The 24,613-nt window shown below is 36.9% G+C and overlaps 1 protein-coding gene across 3 annotated transcripts in view; it reads left to right on the top strand.

The window, feature by feature from the left end:
• Positions 1-3,129: 3,129 nt before the first annotated feature.
• uex (metal transporter uex) overlaps positions 3,130-24,613 on the top strand; it is a 48,236-nt gene continuing 26,752 nt past the window's right edge. Inside the window, exon 1 of one of the 3 annotated variants that reach the window (XM_089239327.1) lies at positions 3,130-3,637. In XM_089239327.1, coding sequence (XP_089095453.1) covers positions 3,174-3,637 — 464 coding nt within the window. In that variant the 5' untranslated portion in view covers positions 3,130-3,173. The remainder of the gene's footprint in view (positions 3,638-24,613) is intronic. The other 2 variants (XM_089239326.1, XM_089239325.1) reach the window with 2 other exon arrangements.

Here is a 24,613-nt window from a genome sequence, read left to right as displayed (position 1 = left end):
AAGAAATATTAGAACGTGTTAAGGGGTTAGGGCATCAGGAGAAAAGTGACACCACACCACCTAAATATCCTGGACTACTGGACGTGCTGGATTAGAGCACGATCGAATTCTCGAGAGACTACTGTAGTTGAAATGCTCAAATAAAAATTTATCAGATAATTTATATATTTTTAGTTTTGCTTACCGTTATTTTTGAAGACTCTGCAATCTATATCCTAAAGGAAATCTTGAGGATCGGCATGGAAATTTTTTTCATTACAATAACACACATTACAATTACATTAACAATAAACACTTTTCGGTCTGACACAAAGATGTTGTCTACCCAAGCCTCCTTGACCAATCCAAAAATGTAGCTCTTTTTTTTAGAAAGAAGGAAAAGAAACCCCCTTGATTTTTTTCAGCCGGGGAGGGAGTGTTAAAAGAGAAACAGAAAAATCACGTGATTCAGAATGCATGTCATTCAGCATTCATTTCAAACCCCACTTTTTTTTTGTCATATGGTCGTATGGTTCCAGTCATAGATTGCAAATGTATATGTTGTTTGAACCAGCTTATAGTATTTCATTCAAACAAGTGGGAGACAAAATCACAATAAGAGCTCTACTACATTCATTTTAATTAGTACGAGTGTCTCTTCCTGTCGATGTCGCCGCTTGCCGATAGCCATCTTGTCATCCATTATACTGTATACAAAAGCTTACACCAAAGCTGTCGTATTATCGGCGCCCATAAAAGCATTTAATACTGTGGAATGAGACATCTGTTTATGCCTTCACTCCAATTTTCATTTCGGGCAGACATTAGGACCTGCTGTTCTCACCCCTCCTCCTGCTTGTGCCCTTAGGGAAATACTGTTTGAAAATGACCCTCCCTGAATGATCGCTTTACAATGTCTCTTCTTTCTTTGTCGGGGAAGAACTGGCCCTTGAGAGCTGCGTCTTGTAAATTGTTCTTTTCTTTCAGTTCCCGTTTTTCTTCCATAACTCTTATAGGTACAGTATACATTAAAAAAAAAAAAAATTGCGGTTAAAAAAAAAAAATTGCGGTTAAAAAAAAAAAAAGGTAGAGCAGATACTGTACTTAGTTCAAGAGATTTGTTGATGCGCATGTAAATTCATATGTAGGATGAAGCACACAACTATTTGGAGGCCCCCCGCTCTGCCGAGGCCCCAGGCGCGCGCCTCATGCGCCTGTGCGGTAATCCGCCACTGACTGTGCATATATATCTATATATAATTGATTTTCTGTCTGTGTGTATGTTCTCTATACAAATCCACAATTTTAGATCGATCGTCGCCGAAATTTGGATATATACCAAACAGGGCCCGGATTGAACGATAGGCTACTTCAGAAGTTCGTCAGAGAAGGGCAGATACCCGAAATGGACGAAAAGTGGTCGGGCAACAATGGTTTCTGGGCCTCAACAATCACTTTCGGAATGTTTACTTTGATTACCGTGGTTCCCTAGTAATGCGTTTTACACGTGCCTTTACAATGGCTTGTCACTTCTTTAATCCTGCCAGTATTATATATTTATTCCTTTATAATGGTTTGTCACTTTTCCAATCCTCCCAATAAATGAAGAAAACACGGGCAGCACCGGGTATTGTAACTAGTATTATGCATGATAAAACTGCAGTGAAATCTCAGTATAACGATATTCTGCGGACGAAGAAAAATACCATAATAGAGGTATTATCGTTAATCGAGAGACTTTGACATTGAACTCTAGCCATCAGGGCCGCAACTAAATGCTTGATCAGCTGAGGTAAGCACATATTTTGACATTCCCCCCCCCCCGTAATTTTGAAGAAGAGGCTATAAAAGGTGAATTTTGCGCAGTCTTCTGGTCCTGGGCAAGATACCTGCTTGTCCCCCCCCCCCCAGTTGCGGCCCTGCTGACCATGGATCACGATCACCATTGGCGTATGCAAAGGGGGTTTAAGGTTTTAACCCCCCCCCCCAGAGCCGAGATTATAGGGAAAATTATTATAAAATTATTGCACGAAAAATCCTGGCCTGGGGGCCCGGCACTAGCATGTGGGGGCCATGGCACTACCAACTGCAGATGCAGGAGTCGTGCTCGTGACTGTACCACCTTTATTTCCACTAAGCCGCCTCTCCCGGACCCATCGCTCTAGATCCGTGCCTGTTTTAACGATGTGATGAGTTTTTCGTTTAAGACAAGAAATCCATATTTCCCGGCTGTTCTGTTCGAAACGATAAGTTTTGCTGATCCATATAGGGACCATGCCTATAAGGACCCTGTTTGTGCCCCAGATACGAAATAAGTGTGTATCTGTGTGCACCGGGTAATATCTAATCTGAAGTCTCACAAAGAATGATTGGTAACTGAATTACTCACGTTAAACATACAAAAAAATAATCATCAAAATTAGCTTAGAAGAAACGATTTAAATGCAACGAAATCTTTGTACGAATAAAAATTACATAACAAAATACTGTATAAGATGCTAGACTCCTCTCCTCCCCTACATTCTGGAGCAAAGCTTCTAGGCTGGAATCTTTAGCGGGCCCCTGTATAGTGAATTTATAGCTTGAAAAACAAATAATGATGAGAATCGTCCCAGTGCCCCAGGGTTGGAGTCTTGTCATTTCAACCCCAGTAGTACAACGATATCGTTAGGATATCGGGGGAAGGGGACCAGACCCCCAAGTCCCCTCCCCTCGCTACGCCCTTGTCGAAATCTCTACGATGTTCTATATCCGTGTGCTACTGGGTATCCCTTGATGGGAGGGGGGAAATATAACTAAAGAATAGTATTTTGTCTACGCAACAAAAAACTTGTTTTGTTGCGTAGATCTCAATCAAAATCTGCACAAAAAGTTTTATGCTTTTGATTGATCATCAAATAATGACTGACGGTGGGAAAAATGTGAAAATTGTTTCTGGAACAACGGAAAAGTCCACGAAGTGTGATAATATTGAAAAACTGAGATAGGCAACTCTAAAATTGAATTGATAATTTGTTTATCCTTTGTGCACAGTAATTCGAAAGCTGGTGATTGTGATGATTATGACGGACGTGTGTGAAGAGAGGGAGCAAACGTGCTTATCAATAATATAAGTTGGCAACATTCCAAATAGCAACCTTTGTTTCCGTTTCTCTGCCGCAGTCAATGCCGTTCGTACTTAAAACGATTGTGAGATGGCAGAGATCAGATATGCGTGTCTAACAATTTTTTCAGTTTTATTTTTTGAAATATGTTATAGCCGCACTCACGCTTTAGAATTTGCACGTGTTAAAAATTCAGAAGGAATAGTTTTTTCTCGGAAGCGTTTAAAACATTTCAATAAAGCATATCCATCTGATATAACAACATTCCGTCTGCAAAGTATTGATCTAAGTCCAGAATCTGTTTTGGCTCTTACTAGTGAACCCGGAACTATAGGAAGTCCGTGCAATGAAAGTCTATTTGTTGTTAAAAACATTCACACTGCAGAACTTCAACATTCTTCTTCAGATGTTGTTGTTAATGCGGAATTGCCTCGCGGATCAAATGGTTACTTATGTATATTTAATCCTGAAAGGACTGATTCAAAATTCTCTTGGAGTCACATAGGAAGCTACGCAGTTTGGCCGTTTGTGAGGAAAAGACGAGAAGATGCAATGTGAGTAAGTTTACGCATCAAAGAATGGTATGTCTCTATGTTGTGTGCGTGTGAGTTCCACTTACGTGCCCGTGGAAATTGAATGTTATCCATTCAAGTAATATATTCGATGTAAAAAAACACGTCATTATAATTTTTTTTCGGTTTTTTTTTTCAAGTTGCTGCATGAATTAATAAAGAAGTCCGTGATAATAAGTGCAACATTCACTGAGATATTTGAATTTGTAAAATGGAACAAAGGTGGAAAAAAACATTAAATATGAGTAAATGGTTTTACCCGAGTAATTTCGTTATTCTCAGTTTAAAATGTTATTTTATTTGATAAAAATATTAAATTTCATCAATGGTTATAGTTTAAATTTTAATTTATAAACTACTAATTTTTGAAAATATTGCTTAAAAAAAACAAAAATCTCATCAGTATACAAATGCGATCTAAGTATAGGTTTGCCAGACACAGGGCCATTTTAAGAGCATCGTGGGCCCCTGGGCCAAATGATTTTTCTGGGCCCTACGAGGTAAATTTTTGAAAATCTCAACTATCCCATTTTTGTGAGGTCCCCCGCTGTGCCCGGGTGGGCCCATGCCTTAAGCTGTCACTGGTCGGACATCCTCCTTTTTTATGTCATTTCAAAGAAACCACCTACATTTCAGAAAATTTGCCATTTTGTCCTTTTTAAGTTCCTGGAATTGTTTTTTTAAGAGTTATTTTTTCCCATTCTAAAACATCTCTTCATTAATACAAGTGCTTTTCATGTGGTTTTTTTTTCCCACACATTTACATGCTTTGACCCAATCACCCTTGAAATTCCCAGAATACAAAAACCCAAGTTGTCTACATGTAGGACAAATGCTATTCTATGGCCCAGCTTGTCCCATTATAATGTGAAAAAAGAGTCCAAAAAAAAACAGCTTTGGAAAACCGCCCCATTCAGTTTTAAGAATACCATTGTATGCTCACAACATTTAATGTCATTTACTAAGGAGGGGAGTTGTTACTTATTTCATTCAGGAACAAAGAGAACAGGATTTAAATGCACTCAGTGCTGATTCCTTGTGGTGCTATCTGCATCCGGGGCACCAGACTCCCCTGCTCTCTTAGTTGCGGCTCTGTGCACAAGGTGTGGCCACCAAAAGGAATTTTTTTTTTATCCTTTCAAAAAGCTATTGAAGACTTTTGTTGAAAATCTAATTTGATTTTTTTAATGACTACGATTGGAAACCAGATTCCAATTATAAACCCCTCCCAATTCTGTTTACAAACCCCTCCCAATTCTGTTTACAAACTAAGAGGATGGCTAAACATATTTTGCTTTATTTTAGGGACGGCTCAAGTCTTTTGCAACTCGTGCAAAAACAGGTTTGCAGCCCTGTAAAACATGGTTTCCAATGCAAATGGAAGGGTTTTGGGGCTACCCCTCCAGATATTATAGTGAATTTTCGCAGTAAAGAACATAACATCCCGGGAAGAGAAAAAAATGTGAAACGCTGCCCCCCTCCCGAAAATCCTATGTACCCTACTTCCCCAGTGTTCATATGAACACCCTGATGTGCACTGCGTTTACATTGGCACCTGAGAATGATTATCAAACCACCATGGCAAGCATGGCTTTAAAAAGGATCATTCATTAATAAATTTTAACTATAGTGCTCACTGGAAGAATTTTCAAGTGGGCCCTGGCTATTAGGTAGGCTTATGTTCTAATTCAAGGTAAAACATTTCCATACTATTCACGCATAAAGGCAGGGACGCCAGAAATCATTGGTGTTGCTGGAAGTGTTTTCTTTGCAAAGAAATATATAAGTACAGTATATTTATTCATTTATTTTTTCCCATTTTTTTACGAAGAGAGTTGACACCTTTTCCTTTCCCGTTTCTACAATCTGGCCTTTTTGTGCACAGCCCAATCTTTATTCTAGACTAGCTTGGCCAGTTGAACAGAGGCGTCCTTCACTAATGGCATTGCAAACCAAAAAAGTTTGGGAACTAGGGCAATTTTCATCACAGTGTTTTAGGAAATGGAAACATTTGTGAAGAGAACACCTAAAAGAAATGCAGAATTTATGAATAGCAGATTGGGTGGTCTTTTATTCCCATTAGAAGGAGAGATGTAGAACAGTTAAAAGTTATATATAATCAGCTCCGCTTTGTATGATCATCAATGGCACTCTTTGTACCGATCACATTGAGGGTTGTGACAAAGTTGACAGTGAAAGTTGTCTTTTCTTCAAGAGTGGGGGAGGTTGAAAACCATCAGTTTAGAGCAAAACTATAGGAAGCTAGGTAGTTATGTTAGTGGAGTCAGAAGACAGGAATCTAAAGTGATTGTTGTGCCTTGTTTGTTATGCTGTCAAGGGGACAGCATAACAAACAAGGCACTACAATCAATTATGCTGTCAAGGGGACAGCATAATTGATCCCTGTTCAAATGGCAAAAAAAATAGTGTGTGATATTAGTGAGAGATTAATTTCATTACTGTTGACACTTTAAATTCGTAAATGGCGGGGGCGTAGCACTTTCGAGGGGATATTTTGTGATAACCCTGGCTTGGAGTGGCGAGTCATTGAATGATCTTTCAAGCTGAATGGTTTTAATCACAAATCAATACAGTAAAAATTCTTCAGAAAGAATTTGGATTGCTTGACAAGATATGCCTACTGCCTTTCAGGAGGGGGGCCAAAAAACTCAAAATGAGTTTCATGGAGATGAAAATTTGGTGATCCTAGTGAAATTTTCGATTTTATTTTTGTTACACAGTATTAGTTTTCAAGTTATAAGATTTTTTCAGCATCTTAAGTTATTTATTTCTGTTCTTCTCTTTCCTTGATGTGAATCTTGAATAAGAATTAAAGAAAACAAATGTATTTCTGCATATAATCCACAAATGTGAATTTCGCTAGTTTCAGAGAAAAAAAAGACATTGTATTACATATATTGTTCGCAGCAGTGTATAACCCTCATGAGAAAACTTCATCCATTAATGAAATTTTAAAGAGTGGCCATGTTTTTTTTTTGTAAATATGAAAATCAATATTTTTTCCACATCTATGTCCCTCAAGAAATATTTAAAAAATTGTTTTTATACATACATTTTCAAAGTAATTATAACTAATCAAACATATCTGAGAAGAAGAAAAGCTTCAGATGACTACTAATTTAGCCAACTTCTCTAATTTGGAATAATTATCAAAGTAGTTATTACTTCTAATTTAGTCAGCTAGGAAGGAGGAGGGCAAGTGCAAATCTGGGGGATCTGGGGGGGGGGGTGACCCCTCAGGAGTTCAATACATCATTCTGTATCTGCCTCTAAGGAGCGGGGAGGGCTGCTGGTTTGCAGTTTTGCACAAGGCGCTGCTTGGTCTAAGACCGGCCTTGAGTGTCCTTTACCTCCGGCATACAGATAGGCCTATTGGCAAAATAAAATATGATTCAGAATTTTGAATTTAATATTGTAGGGAAAATTTGAAGCACAAGCAGAGATGGGCTTAAGGGTTAGGGGTGTTACACAATGAGGATGTAGGCCTACATCATAGGCGGAGATAGACTTGGAAGTCTGGGGGGGGGGGCAAGATGATGATGATGTCAATTCATCTATACATATATGCATTAGATCAGTCGACTTCACCTTTGATGCTGGGTGGGCAATGCCCCCCCCCCCGTATCTCCGCCTATGGCCTACATCGAAATCCTCAACCATTTCAATCTACTGCTAGATGTAGGTCTCCTTTAAATTTTTACACTTTTCTCTGTGTAATTCTTTTGCTAACCTGCAGCAACTTTTCAGATGTCATCACTCCATCTTATTTGGGGGGTTCTTTCTTGAACAATTAATATTACAGCAGTACCAATTTAGAATTTTTGTGGTCCATCTGCTATACAAAGGCCACAACAGACAAAATGCCCAAGGCTGAAAAAAGATGTCCATAAAAAATATGGATGTCAAATATATATCTAAACTATATAAATATACAGCAACCCAATAAGAACAATAAAAACCAATAATTATGAAAAAATATAAATATACTGCCCATAAAAAAAATTACTTATTAGTGAATATCAACAAACTAAAACAGAAAAAGAAATATAAAAAAAAGAAAAAACACAATTTTTGCGAATTTTGGGGGAAGATTTAAAAATTAAATTTTCTTTTTTTTCCTCTTTCTTTTTGTAGTGGTTAATATGAGGATAAAATAAAACAAAACTTTCGCATGATTTGTAGTAATTTTGGCAACAGCAAGGAGTGCAACTATATGCAATATATATTGCATGATTTTCCCAGATGAGTACAAATAAAAATCAATGTAATGTCGCAATGCCTAAGATCGAATAGATTCATCATTTAACTGATTAAGGAGCATAGGACAAATTAAAAGAAAAACTCAATGCCACTGATTGAAAAATATATTGCTTCTCGTGTGTATTTTGAAAGGTAAGTCAATTAGTAATAATAAGGATATCAGGTGGTAAAGAGTTGCAAAAGTTTGGGAGGAAGTAAGTAAAATTCTTCTTCAGAAGAGTTTTGTGAATAAGTGGTTGCAAGTATTTATTGTTTAATCTCTTTGAGAAACGAGAACTGTTTAAAGGCAAAACAAATTGTCATCTAAAAATAATTATAGTAGATTTGTAGAAGTAAAGCTGATGTAGGGGATGGATTCCAAGACTGTGAAAAAGTTATTTGGAAGGGGTTAAAAAGTCATTTTTGTGATGAGTCTTATTGCTCTTTTTTGGAGTTTCATTATTGGTGTAAGATTTGAAACCAAAATTATGGGTTTCTCATCTAAGTATGGATAGCTTCTTGATTTATCCCAATATGTTTATTGTATTTCTTTTGAAACATATCAATTGTGTTAGGATTCATGACCCCCCCGAGGTGAGCTGTTCCTCAGGTTACACCACAACTCCCTGCAATACCCAGGGCTGCAACTAGATGCTTGGTCACCTGGGGCAAGTGCGCATTTTGGCACCACATAGGGCACCCCCATGTAATGTTGAAGGAGAGGTTTGAGGATAAAATTTGCATCCCCTCTAGTCCAACGCCTGAGGCACGAGACCCGCATGCTCCCCTTTTGTTGCGGCCCTGGCAACACCACAACCTAGAATTGTCCCTTATCAATAGATACTGGTGTTCCCCTTGTCAAAGCAGTTGATTGGTGATGTATTAATAACTCATGGTCCATTCTATCCATCCTGTTTAAAAATTTTAACACTTCAATCATATCCCCCCGCATATGTGCTCTTCCAATGTAAAAATTTTCAAAAAATCAAGTCTCTCTTCATAGCTTAAGCCCTATGTGTCATCAAGAGCATGCATGGCTCTTCTCTGCACCCCCTTGACCAAGTCAATGTCCCTCTGTAAGTATGGTCTCCAAAACCTGACGGTATACCCCAGTCCAGGACAAACTAAGTCCCGGAAAAATGGAAGGGTCACTTTATAGGAGAATACAAAGAGACATTGATCATCAAAAAGGTCAAAATTCTCTGAAAAAAAAAAGGGAATGATTGCGGAAACCTGAAAAAGGAGGACAAAAGGACAAATTTTCTAAAACGTAGGAGGACGCTTGAAATGACACCAAAAAGGAGAACGAATAGCAACTCCAATGGGGAGTGATGAGAGCGAGGCAATCACTCCCTTCCCGAAAGAGCCTGGAATACAAAAATAACAATAATGGTTCTGTCTCTGTCCACGAAATACGGCGAGACGCATTATAGAAGAATGCAAAGAGTCATTGATCATCTTTGTCACACCACATTCATTTTCTGCACACGAGGGCTACAATTTATTGCCGTTAAAAAGCAGTATAAGCACCCTTCTTGGCACTGCTTTGGCACAGAGTCTAATGTAACCCCACGAAAGAGAAATAAAAAAGATTTTTTTCACAGCTCACCTGTTTTTTTTTCATCCTCCACCACACGGCAACAATCCGTTAGAAATATAAATAATCCTTGAAGCACATACACGTGAAAAAATCCAAAATGCGCGTAATAAATTGAAATAATCCAACGGAATTGAATGGGCGATAAACTCATACTACTGAATTTTAAATATAAGTCATGACACTACAAAACTAAAATCACCAGAAAAATAAACCAAAATGTTTGAAGTTACTAGGCCTCAGCCCAACAGAAGCTATTTTAACACCGTCAAGAATTAAAAAAATTGGTGCTGAATTCTGTTTTCACCACTACCAGAAACATGGCAATATTATTTCACTAAGCAGGATTAAATCCCTAGCAGACCGAGAAGGCAGTATAATCCAGTTGAAGCAGAAGGTAAACGTTCCCGAGGTGCCACAGTTGGCGGCTTTTTGAAGGGGTCTAAACTGCATCCCCACCCATTCAGAATAATAACACCATTCAACTTGTAAGTGAAACGTAGATTGTTTCAACCAAAATGAGCAGCCATGCACTTTTTAATGCTAAAAGACATGCTCCATTCATTTGCCCATGCCACAAAGTTTAGGTTGGTCTGGAGCAATTCCCTATCGCTTTGATTCCTCACTACCATCATTAGCTTCACATCATCTGTGAATTTGCTAGCAATCCCATCGATACCCCTGATAAAAAGGGAAAATATAGGGCCTAGGACACTTCCTTGAGGGACTCCACTTGTGACACCTGTCCAATCCGAGAATTCCCTGTTCACTATAACCTGATGTGACCTATCTCGTAACCAAGATTCTATCCAGTTCAGCAAGTTGCCCCCCTAGTCCTAATCTTGTGTTAATCTCATGTAAATGCTTCAAGAGTTTACCATGTTGGATCTGATCAAATGCCTTCTGGAAATCAAGATAAACATTTTTGCCCTTACCCAAAGCCTTAGTCACATGATCATAAAGGCAAAGGAGGGTGGTTGCATGTGACCTCCCCTTTCTGAACGCATGCTAATTATCCTACAATACATTATTCTCGTCTATCCACTTCACCAATTGCCTTTTGATAATTTCCAAAATTTTTAAGAAGGAGCTTTGTTAATCTCACTGGACAACTCATCAAACTTACTGAGCTTGTCCTGTCTTCTTGTGCAGTGTGTCCAGCCCATTTCCATTTCAAACATTTTAATTTTTTCCATGACATCATATGCCTTTGTTTGGCTTCTTATCCAAGTGAATCACTTTGTCTCTCCTTGTGATGCCTAGCATATATCTTTCCATGCCCTTTTGTGCTGTCTGTAATCTTTGTATCGTTTTGCTTGTGATGTAAGTGTCCATGTTTCAGCATTCCCAAATGCGCAGTTGATATATGGCTCTGCTCAGTGGCGCCATCTACTGGTGATAAATACAAATTCTCTTCCCCCATTGTTTATATTTGAGATTGGATTGCGGAAAATCACTTTAGCTGGAAATTAATTAACGTGTGATACCATGGTGATCTTTAAATCTTTGTAACCATTTGTGCTAAAATCGTTTTGCCTATTAAGCATACAAAATGTAATGCTTTCTCTTTCAGCAAGGGGGTCTGTCATTGGAACATTTTCCCGCCTCACTTCTTCAAACCCTTTCAAAAGAGCTGCTTCCACATCAGTATGAGCTTCTTCTCTGAATCTCTTCTTGGAGATGTTCAGCTCACCATCTGAAAACTTTCTTTTCAATTCTTCTTTTGTTTTCAAAATTGTGGGTACCGAACTTGGAAAAATTCTGAATTTCTTTGAAACACCTTTTTTTTCATTTTCCATTCTCAACCAACTGTATAGCTTCAATTTTTGAAGCAATACATAATGTTTTGTGTTTGGACATTCTCAAAAATTAACTCTCACGAAAAAACCACCACAACCAATATCCGAATCTAGCTACCAAGTAGCACGAGTGCACTAAAGGTGTTATTAGATTGTTGAAAATAAAACCATTTTTTTTCTAATGAGGTTTTCTGCAGGCAAAAATAGAACTTGATAAACAAAAAGAAAATAAAAGGGAAGCAAAGAGGATTATATAGTACTTAAAAACGCCCTAATAGAATGCCTTCCAAGAAAAAAAAAAGGGCATTATCAGTAGCAGCTACGCATTGTAAAAAGGTAGATTTACTGATAAGAAGATCTAGATAAGATTACAAAGAAATGTGGGAAAATTTGTGGTTAAAAACCGGTTCAAAATTCATTATAGCGTACTTTGCTGCAATCTGTGTTCATAATAAGCAATCAAAATAACACAGATAAACACTTCAAATTCTCTGAACACAGAAAAACTTCGTTATAAGTGAGTTTGACTGTATATACATTTGCTAATGCAATGACAAGAATCCAAACTTTATAATGGAAATTACAGGGGTACAATTTAACTGGTTTTTATTATCTTTTAAATTGAAATAATAAAAAAAATTAATAAAATGGTATCCCATAATTATGTTATATATGTTACTGCCAAAGCCTGAAGTTGGCCAGTTCTATATCGTATATATCACCCTATATATCGCTATGATTTTGGGTTCATTGTTACATTCAGTTCATTTTTTTGTATAATTATGGTTACCCTATGTAGGGGCCAGCCAAAGAAAACAAAATGATGATTTTTTGCGTTATTCTAATTTTTTGAATCAGAGTTGTACATGTTTTGTTTCAAAAAATAAAACCCCACAAATTTACAAGAGCAGATCATGAAATGCTTAAGTGGAAAAGTCCAAAGTAACAGTATGGTTATAATTTGCATTTTCCAAGAAGTTCTTTTTGAACATATCGATGTCAAAAAATTTGCATAAAATATATTTAATGCATTTTAAAATGCCAAATGAATTTTTCTTTTTGTTTCAAAAAATTACAACATTTGATTTGAAATGTATTATTACAAGAATATTTTCATGTAAATTCACATCAACTTGATCGAAAAAGTGTTGTATGTCTTTCCTGGTTATATATGTAAACCCATAGAATAGAATAGAAATTCTTGATCTAATCTGCATTTTCCATCTTCAGCTGCTGGAACCAAAAAAAAAAAAAGATGCCAATGAATTAAAACTTTTTAATAATAACGTGATCCTCACGTATTCCCAAGGGATCAGCATGATCCGTCCAGGGAATTTGTTAGTGTTAGTAAACATCCATGCCCGAACCGGGATTCGAACCCAGACCTGCACAGTGAGAAGATAGTTCCCTAACCACTCGACTGCCAGGCGGCACTTCTCTGAATGAAGGTGTACATTAGGCTTTCTATTTTTTAATTCCAGAAGTTGAAGAATTGTATGCAGATGGAAATTTCATTTGCCATCAAGATTTTAATCATGTCCAAGAAGCTGTATCAATGCTGCTGCAATTCTTATAGGAAAAATCTTGATGGCAAATGAAATTCCCATGTCTATACAAGTCTTCAACTTCTCGAATCAAAAGGTAGAAAGCCACTTCCACTTCCTGGATGTAGTACACTTACATCCAGAGAAGTCTTCTGATTCATTGGTCTTTTTTTTTTATTCCAGCAGCTGAAGACTTTGTTTGAAGATGGGAAATGCAGATTGGATCAAGAATTACATAATTTCCATCAAACATCATCTATATTTTGGTGGTTTCATATCTGATGATTGGAGCCCAGAAGTTTAGGCATTAAAAATGGTCAAAATAGGCAGGCAAAAAGGCACTAAAGATGCCTAAAATAGGCACTAAAAAAAAGGCAATTTTTTGAAGGAAAAAAAAACTACAAATAACTAAAAACAAAGGTATTAAGGGTCCAAAAACTAGCTGAAAAGTTGGTTGCACTTAATCCTATTGTTTTAATTACATTTTATGATAACTGCCTTATTATCCAAGTTAAATTTATTTCAAATTCAAAATAAAATGTTACTAGACCCTCAGGATTAGGCCAATTCCAGGGCTGCCATTACCAAATGCAGAGTCAGTAGAGATAATGATGTGTGGGGTTCTCTCGAGTTGCGAACCCCTGAAGGGGAACCCTTGTCAATTTAATCGAACACTAAATATGTATGTTTAATAAATTGCCATGGTTGTTTGCAATGCATTTTTGGTGCAAAAAGGATTAACAAAACAACATGGGCCCCAGAGCTCTGTCTGCTTCTATCCCGCCTTGTGTGAGCCATGACATCAATTCAAGACCTCTTGGGACAATCGTCGGTCCACAATGCACATGCAATGCAGTCCAATGCCTGAGTGAGACATATCATGTGAAGCCTGTGGGGAATTCGTCTGAAACAAAATAATTCACATGTAACACCATCCGGTCAAAGCCAAATTAATGCATGCCAACACCAATCTCTCAGATCATTGGGCATTGAAGTTTTCAATGCACAAAATATCCAAGTTTTACAGATTATGGCCTCTGAAATTCACTAATAAACTTAAAACTGTTAAAATAGGCACTTATGGCACAAAAATGTCAAAAAAGGCATTTTAACCAAAAAAGTTTGAAAATAGGCAAAGAAAGGCAATTATGGCATTTTGCCTGAACTTCCAGGCTCTACTGATGATACTGATCCTATCAAGAGATTGTGGAGTCGGGCTAAAAAACAGAGCTGATCAATTGCAAACCAGCTACTATTTGCTCTAAAATAGTGATAATGGAATTCATAGTTTAGGTCCAATCCAGATCTGTGCCGGTCACTGATCAATTCAATATCTTGATTAAAATTCATGATCAAGGCCAAAGATGGCTACAATGTACCCATACAATATCAGTACATGTTTTCTCATACTGTTCAAACAAATGCACACGTAATTTTGTGACTGCAAAAATATCCTGTTTTTCTACCCATAATGTGCAGATTAAACTATTCTAGGTTTACATACATAACCAGGAAAGACATACAAAACTTTTTCTATCAAGTTGATGTAATCTAAATTTGCATGGAGATATTCGTGTAATATTACGCTTCAAGTCAGTTGTTCTATATTTTTGAAATAACTTTCGAGGTGTTCTATTTTTTTTAAACAGAAAAGAAAAATTAATTTTGCATTTTGAAGTGCATTCAGTGTATTTTATGCAAATTTTTCAGGTCTTCATGAATCTCATTTGTCAGATCGCTGTAGCGACTGAAAAATTGGCATTGGTGCCTAAAGATTTTCATGTGTGGTAACTAAATTGGGATCTGAAGACAACACAGAATTTTCATAAATTATGTCAGCATTTCTGCTTACATAGAAAAAAAAGTGATCAAGTGAGTTGGACATTTCACCTGCCCTGACCATATGAGTGAGCAAGAGAGTGACCAAGTGAACATTCAGCCCAGGATATTTCACACCTGACATTTTGTCCCTTGTATAAATATTACGTGTGTATTTTCGTGGACTGTATGTTTGTTTTCAATAGCTAACTAGTTCTCACCAGAGACAGAGGATCAAGTCGTATAAGTTCACACCAATATAGAGTAACAATAATAACTATTTAATTGCAAACAGCTTAGAAACAATCATTAAGATGGGCGAACAGAGGTCCCGTAAACTACGTGTGTGTCTCTGAAGAAGAGAACCCAAACTTGACTTATTGAGGAGTGCGCTGTAAGAGAGAGAAGAAAAGACCGACCCACCCCGGAGAGGTCGATCCCCCACTCTCTCTCCCAAAGCGCTTCCGTACGGCGAATCACAAATACATGGATGCTTATACGCACGGGCTTTAACAATGTGAGTATGCTGCAAAAATTGAAACAATGTTTTAATACAGTGAAATCATGATATAGTGATATTCTGCTGACCAATTAAAAATCTCAGCTCGAAAGGAATATTGTTATACAATTACACCTTCATATATGTCATTTATGTTGCAAGGGGTTGTATTGTTATTAAAATAAAAATTAAATTTTAATACAGACTCCCTGTACTCAGAAACACAATTAGAAAGTTGTTGCTCTCTCCCCCCCAGGGTTTAACCAGTTTTGGTTTAAACCAGTTTTTTTGTTTTAAATAGTATTAACATTAAAAACAATAAAATTTCTGAAAAATCATTCAAACTTCTAATAATTAATTAAAATAAAATGTTTATCAATGTAATTAACACTATTCCCATATTTAATTAATCAATAAATATTTCTTATTTTAACAAAAACCAACTTTTGCAATTTAATTATTTTTTTCTTAACTCAATGGATTACTTGTGTGTGTTCTTTTAATGTTAATCGTCATATAATATAAAGATGTTTTCTCCAGTTACTTTCAGTATGCTTAATTAGGAAGCTATTTTGCAAAAACTGTGATTAAAAATTAGGTGAATATAATGTATTTAATGAAGTATAAATAATGCAGATTAATTAGAGATGATTTACGATAGACAAGGTGATTATAACTAAGGTTCTGATTTCAAAACACTGTAAAAAAAAGAACGATTGTCAGAATGACTTGAAAATTGACATGAATATTCCTGAAGAAATAGAATTTTATTAAGTGAAGGGGAAAAAAAAATACTTAAAAATGTAAAATTAATGACATCCAACACGTGGGAAATTTGCTCACAGAATGGAAACAATAGCCAGCCATGGCAAAATGATAACTTAATTATAGCATTACACGAGAATGATGTCACTCTCTGCTATCCATATGAAGGTTTTTAACATCCGACTGATGCAAAGATGAATTTTAGGAAAGAGAAAATTCAACTGCCCTTGCAGGGAATCGAACTCCAATCCTATCACTTGCTGGGTGAGTGCACTAGACTACAAAGGCAATGAATATCTCAATATTTCCTTAGAGCTCGTGTGTACTGAATGGGACTGTCTCGCTCTTTCCTAAAATTTATCTTCCCATCAGCCAGCTGTTGAAACCTTCATATGAATAGCAGAGAGTGACATTACATCCTCGGATAAGTCACTATCTGGTAGCAGTGTCAGCAATTGTGAGCTTTGGCCTGAATTAGGTCTGACCGTCCATGTACGGTCTCGTTCAGTGCACACAAGCTTTAAGGAAAGATTAAGATATTTGTTGCCTTCGTAGTCTAGGGCAGGGGTTTTCAACATAAAGTTTCTCGTGGAACCCTTGATAGTTATAAGGCTGTACCACAGAACCCTTGATGATTATGAGGCTGTTCTACGTAACTCAAACAAATGTTTGAACATTTATCTAGCAAAAAAATTTCCCTATAAATGTCTCAAAAGCATCATAGCCCCAGGGCAAAATGAAAGAGAGTTCAAGCATCACTTCTTAATATACATATTTATTGTCAGAAACCATTGTGCCAGACCTTATCGTAGAAGTCCCTATGTAATGTGGTCCTTGCAAGGAGGGGGTCTGACAGGGCTCGAGATGGTTCTTTATCTCTCTTTTTATTTTTCCAGGATGTCTACCATCAAGAAAAGTCACGGAAGTCCCGAAAAAGTCACAATTTTAGTGAAGGTAAGGGATTTTTTTTGATTCTCCAGAGATCTTTTTTTTTCGATTTTTTTTTCCCTAAAATCTAGGTTTTGTGGCATTCAATATTTTTTTCTTCTTTCAGGTTTTATTCCTACTTTTTTGCCATGGAGGGATGGGTGGGTGAGTAGAAACAAAAGAACAATATCAATGTGTAGCCACCCTACATTGGGGCAGACATTATATGGGTGAGGCAAAAAATCTGATGAAAAAGAACTTATCTTTCTTTGCTTGTCCGGACCTTTCAACATCTGTAATATTCCGCCTAAAGCAGTGTTCTCACTATTGCGTGATAATTCCTAGAAAGGGGGAGAACTGTAATAGACCACGGCAGTAGGGGGGTTCTCTCGGGAACAATATTGGTTTTCCGTAGAAAGGATATGACCTTTTCCCCACATCGTGGAGCAGGGCTGTTGGATCTTTGGCCGGTCCTCAAGCCAGAGTTTTCACTGAATGGGGCTCTGTAGTTAATTTATGGCATGAATAAACAATAATGGTGATTGTCCCGGGCCTAAGGGCAGCCTGTCAGCCCCATCCTTGTGTTATATCGAACCACTGGAAGAATATATGTATATGTAATTATCTAGATTAACCCAGGCTCCTAGTGGTCCAATATACATTTAGAATAAAACGATGACTCATGAAAAGAAAGAATCAGTTAAATTTCAATAGCATTTAATATTTAATCAAATGATCATATGAAAAGAATGAGTTATATTTATACAAATAAAAAGTCAATTAAAAAAAACCATTTCCACGATACCAAAATCTGCATAATACATAGACAGAATACTATATGTTCAATTATAATAATTTTAACTTGATGTTGGAATAACTCTCTTTTAATCACTCTTTATACCCAATTTCGCCATCTGCCCCCTGTTAATTCCTCATAATTTAGGTTTTAATTGAACCTCCATAATTTACTAAAAATGTAAGAATTTCTTTCCTACCTTTCCTCCATCACTTTTGTCACGGATGATCGCCGCTCCTGATGGGAATCGAATTTCAATGTCTATAAACAAAAATCTAACTACATCTTTTTCTCAACTTGATTTCTAGCTTTCACTAATCAATCTACTTCAATTTTCTCAAAGATTCCAAAAAGTAAAGTTTTGAGGGGTACCAACCCCCTATTTCTAATTGGTAGTCCGGCTTCAAAGAAAGATCCTTCCATCGGATGATGAGGATTACGTAGGTACAAATTAGTATTAATATTGACATCATTGGTCAAGGTTCATCCCCTACGATCTTTCGAAGCATATGGGAGGAAGACGTTTTTTTCAGTGGTGGGGGGGGGGGTTTGTACAAAAAAAAAAGAGAAGGAAAAGAAAAGAGAGGAAGCAAGAAAGTCAGAAAAGGCACATATTCCCAGGAAGAGATGCGAAAAATAGATGAAATAAAGCCGTAAAGTCAATTGCCTGCAGGTGGCAATACAATGATGAAGAGATTTCAGTATTATAGGGGGAGAGAGAGAAATGAAGAATACGGAGCGGCTATTACGCAATCTTTGGAGGGGCCCCTTAAGTAAGTGGCCATAAAATTAAGGAGTGTTGATGGAGGCGAAAGAGCATGTTTTGTACATTTAAATGGCTTAAGTCCCCTTTTCCCTTATTATTATTATATTATATTGGGCTGGAAATTGGAACTCTCCCGCTTCATCTGATAGTGATGGCTATCGACGCCATAGCAATGCACGTCCATCTTGCTGAAAAAGAAAAAAAACGAGAAAAAAAAAAGGAAATATAAGTCGGGAGATTACAATACTAGCAATAAAATTATGTTTGCTCTTCAAAACATGAATGAAAATCTGGTATGTACAAATGTACATCACTTGAAACAGGTAAGCAATGTAGGAATGCATTGAAAAGAATACTCATGCCTAGATATACATATGTGAAAAGAAAAAAATATATGTGTAATATAAAAATTAGAAGTGAATATACATTATGTGTTGTAGATATATACATGTGCTTCGATATTGTCATAAGTAAATTGCAGAAAGATAATATAAGCTGAAATAAAATAATATACAAAAGAGCTTTGCACAAATCGCTGAGCGTGAAATACACAGAAGCTTTTAAAAATTTCATGAATTCATAACGTAGATTATAGTATATCATCCCTTTTGATGATTTATCTGAAGTATTTTTTTTTTACTCGGTATCCTTGTAGTAGCGAAAATACGTATAATTTTTTTTTTTTTTTTTCCGGATAAGATCACATAAAAATATGTCAATAATATGTTTAGACATAGCAACAAAAAAAATCACTGTTGCATTTATCACTGAAATAAATGTAATATTAAGTGTCGCAGAACATGTTTCCCTGAAAATGCTGCACATTGATACTAGATAAGTTACAGCACATTCATTACTCTGAACTTCAACGTACTTGTTCAGTGCCTCGAGAGTTATTAGTTCAAAAGTGTAAATTTTCAAAATCTAGCTGTACAGGAAACAAATTGCCTTGTCGTGGCTCAATCCGCACTAGACCCAATGTTAGGAATCAGTCGTCATGATGTTCAGCATGGGTTGCACTTTACAGCGAATGTATATTGTAGAGAGAGCGTCGAATGTGTTTGTTATTTTGTCATGTGACATGTCAGTCACTAAATTATCATTATGACTTTATCAATTTGAACATTCTCTCAAGAGTCATCATTTGTTCATGTTTTGACATTTTTATCTGAGTCTCTTCACTTCCTGAGTCCCACTCGGTTGACGCCCCAGGTTATTACTCGCTGACCATTTCAAAAAAGTGTGAAAATTGGGAATAGATTGTTTTGATGAACTTACTAAGTCTTAATATGGAAAAATATGTGAGAAGATACTGTGCATTAGATGATGTGTGCTCCCCTGGGACACGAGGACCCTGGGCCTTTGGGACGATATAAAACAGTATAGAGAGGAATTGGAAGAGGGGAAAAAATTGAAATTTAGAGACTGCATTCAAGCTTGAAAAAAAGTTTTCATGTTCGTAGAGATGAGGATAGGGCTTGTGCCGATATAGCAAAAGAGTCCCAGGAACCTGTGGACACAAATGCTAAAAATAGTGAGGATGACCTTCTGAGGGTTGAGAATCCCGAGAGCGCCGTGAGAACCCAGGCAGATAGTGAATTCGTGGGTGGCACAGAGGTTGTACGGGGGCATTTGGGGAATGATGCCCCTGTTTTAAATAGTGAAATTCCTGTTAGTAGGGAAATGGATAGGAGGGAAAGGATCCCCCCATAATGCTTACGGACTATGGGGTCTGCAGTGACCTGGCAAAAGAACTAAATTCGATTTGTAAGGACAAATTTGAAGTCAAAGTTGTGCAGAGAAAACAATGATGATTTTAATGCTGTAAAAGAATTTTTGGTTCAGAAGGGGGGGGGGGGGTCAAGTTTAGTACTTACCCCAGCAAAAATGACAGAAATATCAAAGTAGTCATTAAAAATTAGAAAAAAGCTTTAGGTGATACTGAATGTATGATGATATTAAAAATGCCCTCGAGAATTCAGGGTTTGAAATAATAAGGTTATCACAAATGCATAGTAGAAGGGCAGGGGTGAGGAAGGGAGCACAAGGGTGTGTATACCTCTTTGGCTCGTAGAATTACCCAGGACCCCCTGAGAGTAAGAAGATTTTAGAATTACAATGGCTAAATATTTTGAAAGTAAAGGTGAAGATGTATAGAGGAAGAGGAGAATTCCCCAGTGCTATATGTGCTAATCTTGGTTCCATGTGTCCCGTTTTTTTGTTTTAGGGACCCCAAGTGCGTTAACTGTGCAGGCCCGTATAATTCCACGGAATGTGAGACCCGGAAATGCGTATATCCGCCCAAATGCACTAACTGTGGTGGCCCTCACACGGCCAATTTTAGAGGTTGCCCAAGGGCCCGATGGCAAAAAACCCTAGAGGGTGCCAGGTAGATAGTAAGAGAGTAATGAAACCGTTCCCTCAGGGGTCTTCGGTCCCAGGGAATTTATTTGATATAAACAAAATTGTTGTTGATAAAATCCATGATATAGTGTTTGAAAATAGTAAATTTAGGAAAAATGCTGGTAGGCCTAGAGGTCAAACCAATATTATAGTCAAAACGTCCGAAATATGAATGTGACAACCCAAACTTTTTCTGATATTGTGGCTAAAAGAAGTACGAATGATCAGGGAGAAATACGGGGTGGCCTGCCGAGGGGGAAACCCCCTCCCCTGTAAGGACAGGGTGAGACAAATCAATAAAGAGATGGAAGAAAAGATTGCTGAGTTGAAAGATGAAGGAATTTCCATACCAGTAAGGGAAGTATTTAAACTTATGGTAGATACCATATGGTGAAATGCAAAAAGTTGGAACAAATGCTGAGAAATTTAAGATTTTTATTGATAAATTTTTAACGACAGCTCGAAATTCTTATAAATTCTCTGAAAGCTGGATAGTTTTATTTTGTTTTGTCTGTATATAATCGTATTTTAATTTTTCTAGTTGTAAATTAAGTTCTTATGGTTGGTTCTGATGGGGGGCCTGTTGAGGAGGGAATTGGCGAAATTTTTGATTCTTAATTTTGAAACTACGTAATTTTTTAATAAATAGTTTTTGAATAAGTCTTAGTTATTTTTGTATATTTTACGAGTATAGTAAGCTCATTGTGATGCTCCGGTGCCGATGGTGGGTGCAGGCGGGACTTGCTAAGTAATGAAGGGCATGTGCTTTTCATGCCCAAGAGCTAAAAGGAACTCATAAATTGCTGATGAATATTCTCCTGTGAATGAATTTTCCGTCCGACATTGTTGAGATTTTCCTATCCCCAAATGTGCCAAAATTTTTCTTTCCTTTCACAAACAAGCACTACATAATTTACATATATGCACAGTCTTGTCTTTGTTGTCTTCATAAGGGGCAAGGTATCAACGAAAAACTTTTGTTATGGTATGGTAATTAGAGACCCCAACTCTCGTAGGGAATGGACACATAAATTTTTGCTCTCAAATGCTAGCCTAACTTACCTTCTACGGCCCATACCCAGTGTCAGAGTGTTAAATACCTTCAAAATGTAACTTAATAATTGTCTTAATTTAATCACGCTTGAATAATAATGTCTAATAGTAAATTGAAATTCCGATGCTTTCTCCACGACATCATGATGGAGTCAAAAAAAAGGAGATGGAATGAGATCATCCAGCTAACTCAGGACGAACATTTTTTTCCCCTACAATTTTTTCTCCACAGAAAAAAAATTTTTTTGAAGAGATTTTTTTTCCTTTTTTGGACAGCTTGAAAGATGGGGAAAGGAAAAAGAAAAAAGATGGAGAATTTTCCGATTAAAAATTTAATTTCAGAGAAATTCGGCTGGAGGCCTAGTCTTTTTTTTTTTTTTAGAATGTTTCCTGCTTCGGCGAGAAACTTTTCAAAGACAAATTGCCTCTCTTTTTTTTGTTTTCGATTTTAAAACGTCCTCAAAACATAGCTTCGCAAACTCGAAGACTTAATAAGTTGAGTTCGAGCAATCGTCTGAGTCATTGACAACTTGACAATTTTGTTGCAGTGAAACCTTGTTTATACGATGTTCAAGAGGCAGATCAAAGCATTGTATAAATTTATGAGTCCAACAACTGAGACTTTTTAAAAAATGACACCCCCCATTATTTCTCCACAGACATACAAAATATTATAAAATTTTATGTGTTTGATTGCATCTCCAATTCTGTTCTAAAAAAAAAATATTTCAATCGTACTTGAGGGGAAAAAATCGAATGACATTTCAAATCACTTAAAGAAATAAAATTTAGCAGATTACTTTTGGGAGACAACATTGGGTACAAAATTCCAACAAAATCTTCTAAACTTGGAAAATTTCCAATCTTGGACTCATTTGTTTGGCAGTAGATGATTTTCAGCCAGCAGTTTGCTCTTTGATTTTGTTTCTCTGCTGTGCAATCATTTTCACAAGGATATTCAACTGTTTTGCAAGATAAACTTTCATCATTAATTCAAAATTCTTGTCGATTTCTTCCAAAATTTCCAGTTCTTTTTTAGAGAAAGCACTTTTTGTTTTCTGGACATTACAAATAGCGAATTTGACACATTCAGTAAGCAAAGCACCATATCGTAAGAAAATTCTACAAGAAATGATCGAAAGAACTTACTGTGCGTTATTAGAGATCCATGAGCGAAATCACATGATTCAGTACACATCAGTCAGCAGTCATTTCGTACCCTACTTTTTGGGGGGGGAAATATTTTAAACAAGAAATCTTGATGAGTATTAGTAATAAGAGTTGGCACCAGAGGAAAATAAGTCATACTAAGCAGGAAAACATAAGTGGGATACACTGTATTGTACAAAAGCTTACAGAAAAGTGGTCACTTCATCATTTTCCACCCACGAGGGTGAACTGACAAAGCTTCAGCCTTGGGGCCTCGACCATTCTCGTCATTTTTTGTCACCATAAATTCACTATAGATAGGAGTCCGCTGAAGAGCCGTAGAACAGGGGCCTCTATTCCAGTCCTGAGGGAAGGGTCATGCGCTCTATCGGCACCCACTGGCATTTCACTGTAGAATGCGACATGTATTTATGCCAATTTTCATTTCAACCAGATATTATGGTCTTCTATGCACTGAAACAGCAAGGGTCATACTATAGCTCTGAGGGCACACGCCCAGTCAGGTGTCCTTAGGGAAATACGTCAGTAGCCATGATCATCATAATGTCTTTCCTTCCTTTGTCAGGGAACAACTGCTACCCGAGACCAGGCCCCTTGCACATTGTTCTTTTCTTCATTCCCCTTTTTTGGTTACATGTGCATTGCTAAAAAAATTGCAATAAAAAGAATAGAACATACTTAGTTCAAGATATCCGTAGATATGCATAAAAATTAATATGACTGATGTTAAAATGTCCTGTCTGTTTATCTATGGAACATATCTGAAAGGAAAGAAAATCAAAAAGACCACCCCATGGGGTCCCCCTTGACTCCCTGGTCCTAGGGCTGAAGCTCTGTTAGCTTCCCTCTTGTGGGGGCTCATGGGGGGATCCCTCATGAATAAAAGCACTTTTCTGTACAAGAAAAATAATTCATGAAGTTAGTTCAGCCTCAACGACCCTTCATGTTACATAAACACAGATTTTTGGTCTTCATATTTCTTGCTTGTAGTTTGTTTATTGTTCATTTTTCATTGTTTGTTTGTTAGTTTATTTATTAATGCTGGATTAAATTTGAGAGATTAGGTGAAAAATATTGATTCTTAATAATTAATTAGATTTTTAATTAATAAGCAGTCAATTTAAATATTAAAAAAATCCAATTTTTTTATTTTTTTAAATATTAGGATCTGTTTTCATACCTTGCTTCCAGTGGTCAACCGGCCTTAAGTGGTTGTTGTCTGTCCCACCTATTGCATAATTTTGGGGTATTGCTGTAATACAGTGGTTTTCAAACTTTTGGCAGCTCCCTTGCCCTTGTCAACATTTACCCTCAGCTCACTTGCCCTTGTCAACGTTTACCTGCAGCTCCCTAGAAAAATCGAACAAAAACCCACTTCAAAGCATCAAACAGGCAAGCATAAATATCACCAGCTTAACACAACTTCCCTAGGAGCCATGATGCACACTTTGAGAAACACTGCTTTGATAGCTAATAGTGCAACTGCCACAACTAAAAGGTGCCATCACCATTATCTCCCTCTCTGAGTGGTTGGAGGGATTCTTTTTTTATATATTGTAAG

Source organism: Pholcus phalangioides, unplaced genomic scaffold, assembly GCF_987345545.1.
Source record: "Pholcus phalangioides strain wild (caught in Gottingen) unplaced genomic scaffold, Ppha-v1.0 ptg000011l_1, whole genome shotgun sequence".
NCBI lineage: Eukaryota > Metazoa > Arthropoda > Arachnida > Araneae > Pholcidae > Pholcus > Pholcus phalangioides.
The sequence above is the reverse complement of the archived record's forward strand: the minus strand, read 5'-3'. Positions and strand labels throughout refer to the sequence as shown.